The 9,290-nt window shown below is 36.0% G+C and overlaps 1 protein-coding gene across 2 annotated transcripts in view; it reads left to right on the top strand.

Moving 5' to 3' along the window:
• FCHSD2 (FCH and double SH3 domains 2) overlaps window positions 1-9,290 on the top strand; it is a 290,700-nt gene that overhangs the window by 212,095 nt on the left and 69,315 nt on the right. For both annotated transcript variants that reach the window (XM_077762244.1, XM_077762243.1), the window contains exon 10: window positions 8,714-8,809. In XM_077762244.1, coding sequence (XP_077618370.1) covers window positions 8,714-8,809 — 96 coding nt within the window. The remainder of the gene's footprint in view (window positions 1-8,713; window positions 8,810-9,290) is intronic.

The raw sequence follows: 9,290 nt of genomic DNA, 5'->3' as shown, positions 1-9,290 counted from the left end.
GAAGAAAAGTGGAAATGGTGGGGGAAAGGGAGAGAAGCAAACCATGAGAGACTCTTGAATGCTGACAAAAACTGAGGACTGATGGATGTGGGGGGAGGGGGGGATGGGCATGGAGGAGGACACTTGTGGGGATGAGCACTGAGTGTTATGTGGAAACTAATTTGACAATAAACTATTAAAAAAGAAAAAAAAAAAAAAAAGAAAGTGTTTGGAAAGGAATCAGTGTTTCTTAAGAAAAGAAGCATTGACTCTTCTTCCTGAGCAATTTATATATTCTTCCTTAGATATTTATTCTTATTTTCAGTATACCATGACTCTAATTCTGTTTTTAGAAAACCATTTAAAGTATTAATTTGGGGGTCACATGGCTGGGTCAGTCAGTGGAGCATGATCTTGGGATCATGAGTTCTAGCCCCATGTAAGGCCCAGAGCTCACTTCAAAAAGTAGGTAGGTAGGTAGGTGGGTAGGTAGGTAGATAGATAGGATATTAAGTTGATACAAACATATAAAAATCACTAATCTGGTGCTTTGAAGTCCTGTCATGTTTCTATTTTCCCTTATTTTTGCCCTCCAGGATCCAATGCAAGATATAAAAGGATTGACATATAGAAAGTAGGATGGGTAGAAAGATGGATAGTTATGTGAAAGCAAATGTAGAAAAACGTTAATTGAAGAATCTAGGTAGTGGGTATATGGGTGTTTCCATATAGTTCTTTTTATTTTAATGTATGTGTATTTGAAATTTTCCATAAGAGAATATTGGGAGAATGAGTCTATAAAAACATCTTGGCTTTATTCCATTTGTGAAGTGGTTGATTTTTAAATAGTGATCAAATTATGTATATTTATTGGCCCATTCAGGCTTCCTGTTCCTTTTATTTTAAATACATTTTGGTAACTTATACTTTTCTAGTCCATTTTATTTATCAAATTTGATGATATATGTTTGTATATAAACTTGTATACTCTATTGTCTTTTTCTATTACTTTTTTTTTATAACTTTTTAATGTTTTTATTTATTTCTGAGGGAGAGAGATAGCTTGAGCAGGGGAGGGTCAGAGAGAGAGGGAGACACAGAATCTGAAGCAGGCTCCAGGCTCTGAGCTGGCTGTCAGCACAGAGCCCGACACGGGGCTCGAATCCATGAACTGTGAGATCATGACCTGAGCCAAAGTCAGATGCTTAACCAACTGAGCCACCCAGGAGTCCATCATCTTTTCCACTTCTAATATTATTTGTGATTTATTTCATTTTGATCAGACTTACCAATCTGTTTAATTAATCTCTGAGATCCAGCTTTTACTCTACTTCAATATCTGCCTTTATATTTATTATTTCTTTCTACTTTATTACAGTTTATGTGCTTACTCTTTTTCAGGCCTCTTTTTCTATCAGATCCTATGTTTTAATCTTTGTTGCAGGTAAATCCACTTAAAGCTAAAAATTTCTTTTTCTACTTTAACTGCATTTTATTTGTAGGGGCTTTTTGTTGTTTCAACGTTCTCCCCTCCCCTCCCCCTTGTTAACTCATGAATTATTTAGAAGTAAGTTTTTCCTGGGGCGCCTGGGTGGCTTAGTCGGTTAAGCGTCCGACTTTCGCTNATTAAAAAAAATAAAAAAAAAAAAGAAGTGAGTTTTTCCAGTTTTTATTCAGTGAAAGTATATAGTGGGGTAATGTTTTTCATTTCTAATTTTATTAGAAATTATATTTTATTTTTATTTTAGTACATTTATTCTAATTTTATCAGAGAGATTGTCCTCTGACAGAATTGTTTAAAATCTCTTTTTCTGAGAATGAGTTAGATTGGATACATTATTTTTAGCTTATAAAACAGGTAAATGTATAGTCTTAAAAATAACTAATATTTTATACAACACTTAATATTCTAGGAACTTTGAGTACATCCTCTGAGGTTGATACTACCATGCCTGTTATAAAGAGAGGAAAACAGACTTAGGAAGTTTATATGGCTGCCCGAGATTACACACTCACACATAGCATTTTCCATGTTCTACTATTATACTATATTATCTCTTTATCTCGTATTATTGCCATAGAACATGAATTAAAAATCTATAAACTGGTTTGGACACATAAAGAGATAAGCTTTCATTTTCCTCTGCATTCACTTATATGAATATCTTGCTCCCCAGGGATGAGGAATAAATGAAATGCTCTTCTGTTTAGATTGAAAGTAAGAATGATATAACTAGGAAATGATCCCTTTTGTTCCAAATACTAGAAGAGCTTGTACCTTCAAGTTTTATGCCATGTGCTTTTCTGTTACAAAGAGCATGTTGTGCTATTCTTGTTATACTGCTGAACCCAACACAGTGATCTGATAACCCAGAGAGAAGTTTGAAAAATCTTTAGGTTTTTATTCTACACCATTATTACTTTGTCTTTTTAGGGAGGAATTTATTCTCCTACCCCCGTCTAAATTGTAACTGTATATATTCTCACAGATACTTTGGGGGTAATCCGTACTGACACATTGTAGCTGTTACAGTGTTCTCTGTATCTTTCCTCCACTAAAGAGAAACACCTGGCCCTAGGAGCTTTTGTTCAATTTTAATTATTTATGAAGTTTGCTCCTTAATGTTTCATGAACTGCTTTGTATATATAACTGAAGCAGATGTTGTCATAAATATTTTCTCTAGGATAGTAACTCCAAAGGTAGTTTTGCTGGCTTTTATAGCAAGCATGTGTGCTTGCTTTCTGTCTGCATAAGGAGACTCCTGCCAATTAGTAACATAGCTCTTTTAACAATTCAGAAAAGATGTGTTATTCTTTATTTTTTTGGAAATTCAATTGTCTATTATTGCTACTCTTAGTACCATGAAGATTAACCAAAAAGTAAACTTAATAAAATGAAAGATAAAAACTGCTATTATATCTCAAAAGACACAGGGAAAAGAAGACACTGGACACAGCATTTGACAAAATTAAACACTCTTTTATAATAAAAACACAAATTAGAAATAGAAGGGAACCTTCTGCACAGCCAAGGAAACAACCCAGAAAATTAATAGGCAACCAACGGAATGGGAAAAGATAGTTGCAAATGACATATCAGATAAAGGGTTAATATCCAGAATATATAAGGAACTCATCAAACTACACGCCCGAAACACAAACAACCCAGTGAAGAAATGGGCAGAAGATATGAACAGACACTTCTCCAAAGAGGACATCCAGATGGCCAACAGACACATGAAACGATGTTCAGCATCCCTCCTCATCAGGGAAATACAAATCAAAACCACACTGAGATACCACCTCACGCCAGTCAGAGTGGCTAAAATGAGCAAATCAGAGAACTCTAGATGCTGGCGAGGATGTGGAGAAACGGGCACCCTCCTACACTGTTGGTGGGAATGTAAACTGGTACAGCCCCTCTGGAAAACAGTGTGGAGGTTCCTCAGGAAACTAACAATAGAACTCCCGTATGACCCAGCAATAGCACTGCTAGGAATTTACCCAAGGGATACAGAAATGCTGATGCATAGGAGCACATGTACCCCAATGTTCATAGCAGCACTCTCCACAATAGCTAAAACATGGAAAGAGCCTAAGTGTCCATCAACAGATGAATGGATCAAGAAGATGTGGTTTATCTATACCATGGAATACTACATGGCAATGAGAAACAATGAAATCTGGCCATGTGTAGCAACATGGATGGACCTTGAGGGTGTTATGCTGAGCGAAATAAGTCAGGCAGAGAAGGACAAATATCATATGTTTGCACGTATAGGAGGATTAGGAGGAACTTGACGGAGGAACAAGGGGGAGAAGAAGGGCGGAAATGGTGGGGGAAAGGGAGAGAGGCAAACCATGAGAGACTCTTGAATGCTGACAAAAACTGAGGACTGATGGATGTGGGGGGGAGGGGGGATGGGCATGGAGGAGGACACTTGTGGGGATGAGCACTGAGTGTTATGTGGAAACTAATTTGACAATAAACTATTAAAAAAAAAAAGAAAAAAGAAAAAAAAAAAAAGAAATAGAAGGGAACCTCCTTAAAAGATAAAAGGCATTTATGAAAAACCTACAGTTAACATTGTGCTTAATGGTGAAAATCTGAAAGCTTTCCTTCCGGAGATCAGGAACAAGACAAAGATGCCCATTTTCCCTATTGTACTGGAAGTCCTAGTCAGATCAATTAGTCAAGACAAAAAGTAGAAGGCATCCAGATTGAAGGGAAGAACTAAAATTATCTGTATTTGCAGATGACATAATTGTATATAGAAAATACTATAGAGACCATGAAAAAAGTACTAGAACTAATAAATGAATTCAGTGAAATTACAAGACCAAAACACAAAAATCAGCTATGTTTCTATATTACATCAATGAATAAGCCAAAAGAAAATTGGACAATTCCAACTATAATAGTATCTGAAGAATAAAATACCAAGAATAAATTTAAATAAGGGATTGAAAGACTTGTACATTGAGAAACTATAAAACATTGCTGAAAATAATTAAAGAGCACCTAAATAAATGGAAATAATAAATATTTATGGATTGAAAGAGTTCATATTCCCCAAAGCAATCTATAGATTCAGTCAGTCCCTATCAAAATTCCAATGGCCTTTTTTGCAGAAATGGGAAAGCCAGTCCTCAAATTCATATGGAACTTCAAGGAGCCATGAATACCCAAAACATTGAAAAGAAAAAACAAAATTGAAGGACTTACACTTCCCAATTTCAAAAGTTAATGCAAAATTAAAATAGTGTGGGGGCGCCTGGGTGGCTTAGTCGGTTAAGCATCCCCCTTTCGCTTAGGTCGTGATCTCGCGGTTCGTGGGTTTGAGCCCCGCGTCGGGCTCTGTGCTGACTGCCAGCTCAGAGCCTGGACCTGTTTCAGTCTGTGACTCCCTCTCTCTCTGACCCTTCCCTGCTCACGCTGTCTCTCTCTCTCTCTCCTAGAAATAAAAAAATAAACAAAAAACATTAAAAAAAATTAAAATAGTGTGGTAGTAGCATAAGGATAGACATATAGACATATAGACCAATGAAATAGAATTGAGAGTCCCCTTGATCTATGGTCACTTGATTTTCAACAAGGTTGCCAAGGCCATTTAGGAACAAAAGACCTATGCTGAGACAACAGGATAACCACATGCAAAAGAATGAAGTTGAACCCCTGCCTCATTCCATACACAAAAATTATCTCAAAATGGATCAGTAACTTAAAACTATAGAAGAAAATGTAGAGGTAAATCTTTATGACCTTGGATTTGGCAGTGTGTTCTTAGTTTTGACGTTAAAGCAGAAGCAACTACAATAAAAATAGATAATTTGACTTTTGTGTATCAAAGAACATTATCAAGAATATGGAAAAGACAGGGGCATCTGGATACCTCAGTTGGTTAAGTGTCCAATTTCGGCACAGGTCATGATCTCACGGTTCCTGGGTTCAAGTCCCATGTCAGGCTCTGGGCTGACAGCTCAGAGCCTGGAAACTGCTTCAGATTCTGTGTCTCCTTCCCTCTCCTTCTGACCTTCCCTTGCTTGTGCTGTCTCTCTCAAAAATAAATAAGCATTTTAAAAAAGACTTAAAAAGAATATGGAAAAGACAGCCCATAGGATGGGAAAAATTATTTACAATAATTATTTACTATTATTTAAAATTACTTTTAATCATTTGTTTGATAAAGATTTAATATCCAGAATGTATAAAAAACTCTCACAACTCAACAAAAAGAGAAATGACCCAATTTAAAAATGGGCAAAGGACCTGAATAGACACTTCTCCAAAGAAGATATGCAAATGGCCAGTGAACACATAAAAAGATATTCAACATCATTCATTAGTCATTAGAGAAAAGGAAATTAAGGCCACAATGCAATACCGCTTTTACGCACTAGGATGGCTTTAATAAGTTTAAAAAACTAGACATACATAGAAAACAAGTGTTGGCAAGCATTTCGAGAAGTTAAAATCCTCAGACATTGTTGATAGGAATGTAAAATGGTACAGCCGCTGTGGAAAACAGTTTCTCAAAAAGTGATACACAGAGTTACCATATGACTCAGCACTTTCACTTCAAGAGAATTGAAAACAGGTGTTAAAACAAAAAATCATATGTAAGTGTTCATAGCAGCATTATTCATAATAGCCAATGAGTGGAAACCTAAATGTCCATCAACTGATGATTGGGTAATACAATATGGTATATACATACGATGGAACACTATTTGTCTATAAAAAGGAGTGAACTGCTGATACATCATACAGCATACATCCCACAGAATAAAATATGAAAAAATGCTGTTATGGACTTTATTGTGTCCCCCTAAAATTCATGTGTTGAAGCCCTAATCCCTATTACCTCAGATTGTGACTTTATTTGGAGATAGGACCTTTACATTTTCTTTTATTTTAGTGTTTGTTTATTTTTGAGAAAGAGAGAGTGCAAGTGGAGGAGGGGCAAAGACAGACACAGAATCTGAAGCAGGCTGCAAGGTCTGAGCTATCAACGCAGTCCGATGCGAGGCTCACACCCACTAACCGCAAGATCATGACCTGAGCTAAAGTTGGACACTTAACCAACTGAGCCTCCTAGGCACCCTGGAGATAGGGCCTTTAAAGAGGCTATTAACTTAAAATGAAGTCATATTGGTGGGCTTTAATCCAGTGTGACTGGTGTCCTTTTAAGAGGAGATTAGGATACAAACTGGCACAGAGGGAAGACCATATGAAGATACCAGAAAAAGATGGGTATCTACAAGTCATGACCTGAACCAAAATCAAGAGTCAGACATCTAAATGACTGAGCCACCCAGGTGTCCCTGTATGGGTATGTTTTTTTTTTAAAGAATCCTTGTCTTTTAGATATCATACTGAAATACTGTGGATGAAATGATAGGTGTGAGACTTGCTTCAGTACAGTTGGGGGTTGAAGAGGTAGTTGGATCTATTGAAACAATATGGGTAGAAGGGGCTGTTTTTGGAAGTTGCATGATGGGTACCTAGGGATACGTTATACGTCTCTAGTTTTATATATGTTATAATAAAGTTACACATCTAAAAAAGGTTGTAACTAGAAGGATGATCCTCTTAGCTTTTTCACATGGTGATTAGTGAGGCTCTCAGGGCTGTGTCAAGAGTTTCACAGTTTAAAACTGGAATCCAGGAAAAGAAAAACAAAAAGCATTTCCCTTTGAAAAGATGTTTATTCAGCCAGCCTTGCTGACAAAATTCTCCCAAACTCTCCTCACCCCATCTCACCCCGTCAGTCTAGATTAAATATCATCCTCTTTTGTGTTCTCTAAGTACCCTCTACATACTTCCACAGTGTACTTAATTGTGTACTGTCTGGTTCTCCCACTTTCCAGATTATAAATTCCTTGAAGATATAAACCTTGTGTATTCATCTTTATTCATCTATATACTCCCCTCGCCACTGCATTTAACATTGGGCTTTGTAAGCACTCTTAATAAATGGGTGCTGAATGAGTGATAGGGAACGGGATTTGTGCTGTAAATAAAATGTAAAATATAGCCCCCTACTTTCTCCATATTCTCAGTAAACCCTTTTCCCAGGACTACTAAGGTATAGCTACAGAGCTTCTTTAAATTTTTTTCATCTTCTGCCCAACCTCTGACAGAAGTGCTAAAATGAAAGGTAAGTAAAGGGTAAGCACTGTCACAAAATGGAAAACAGGTTTCTGCACAATCAGATGTTGCTGGTTTCCACTCATTCCCAGGGTATATAATGCAGTGAAGTCTTTTCCAATGGCTGTCTTTCTGTACTTTTTGCTATATTCTGTGTATCAGAATTCCTCTTCTGTGTGAATTCCTTTTAGTCTGTCTTCTTGGTACGCTTTAAGATGGTAATTAGAATGTAACCTCCTAGGGGCGCCTGGCTGGCTTTGTCAGTGGAGCATGATTTGAGGGTTGTTGTAAGTTCGAACCCCATCTTGGATGTAGAGATTACTTAAAAGTTTTTAAAAATCTTTAAAAAAAAAAGTAACCGCCAAGAAAGGTGGCAAGATGTACTATAAAAATAACNTGTTATGTGGAAACTAATTTGACAATAAACTATTTGTAAAAATAAATAAATAATAAATAAATCTGTAAAATAAAAAATAAATAAATAAACTCTGGTTAAAAAAAAAATAACGTTTGGTGGTGTGTCTGGCTGGTTAGGTTGGTAGAGCATGCAACTCTTGATCATGAGTTCAAGCCCCACTTTGGGCATGGAGCCTACTTAAAAAAATTTTTTTTAATTCTGTCTTGTGCTATGTAGAGGGTTATCTAACAGTTTCCTAGTGGGTGACAATCTCCATATAGCAGACTTTTAAAAGTCTACAAAATTTTATAACTGGGAGAGACCTAAGAGACTAATGTGCTTTCCTATTTTCATTCTGCTGCCCCCATTAAAAAGAACAGCTTTTTGTATAATCACTATCTTTTTGCTGTCTTAAAATATTACATATTGTTTAGTCTCAAAATCTGGGCTAGTTTCTAAACTAGTACTTTCCATATTTAGACTATTGAGAAAATAGGACACACAAGTAACAACTGTTATCTAAAATGAAAAAAAAAGTGTAATTATCATTTTCTTTTGGTCACAGTGTTGGATGATTTCTCATTTTTGGAAAGCAGCAGAATAAATCTTAAACTTTAAAATAAAATATAATTACTGGATATCTTAACCTTATCAAATACTTAAAGATACTTTATTCTCTCTTTAGGTCGTACGGGACTATAATCTTCAGCTGTTTTTACAAGAGAACGCTGTATTTCACAAACCTCAGCCCTTCCAGTTCCAGCCCTGTGACAGTGATACTGTAAGGAAATTCCAGATTTGATTCCATTTGTTTTTAAGCTATGTTTGTGCTCAAATAACTGTTATTCTGGGAGTAGACAGAAAAAGCTGAGTGTGTGTCTCCTTAATTTTATAACAAAACTGTGAGTATGCAGAGAAACAGGCATTTCTTCTTTCTAAAATGTGACTAATACCTCAGTATCTTTATGCTAGCAACTTAAATTAAGGTTAAATTATAAGACATGGTACTGGAAACCTGCAAACTGAACTGAAGGAAGAATTAAAAACACTCAATAAAAATTTTTTTTCAGTTTAAATATAAGTCATAATTTCCACCCATGAAATTCTTTACATGTACATACTTCCAAAGAAACCAGTGGTTAAATTTTAACTGGAATAGAATCAATAAACAGAGGAGTGAATATGTGCCTGCAAATATTTTGGTTGGCTTTTAAAAAAATTACAGGCCCTTTATAATTCCTTTCAGATTTCTTAGAATGACA

The sequence above is a fragment of the Crocuta crocuta genome, unplaced genomic scaffold (assembly GCF_008692635.1).
Source record: "Crocuta crocuta isolate KB4526 unplaced genomic scaffold, BGI_CrCroc_1.0 scaffold306, whole genome shotgun sequence".
Classification (NCBI taxonomy): domain Eukaryota; kingdom Metazoa; phylum Chordata; class Mammalia; order Carnivora; family Hyaenidae; genus Crocuta; species Crocuta crocuta.
The sequence above is the reverse complement of the archived record's forward strand: the minus strand, read 5'-3'. Positions and strand labels throughout refer to the sequence as shown.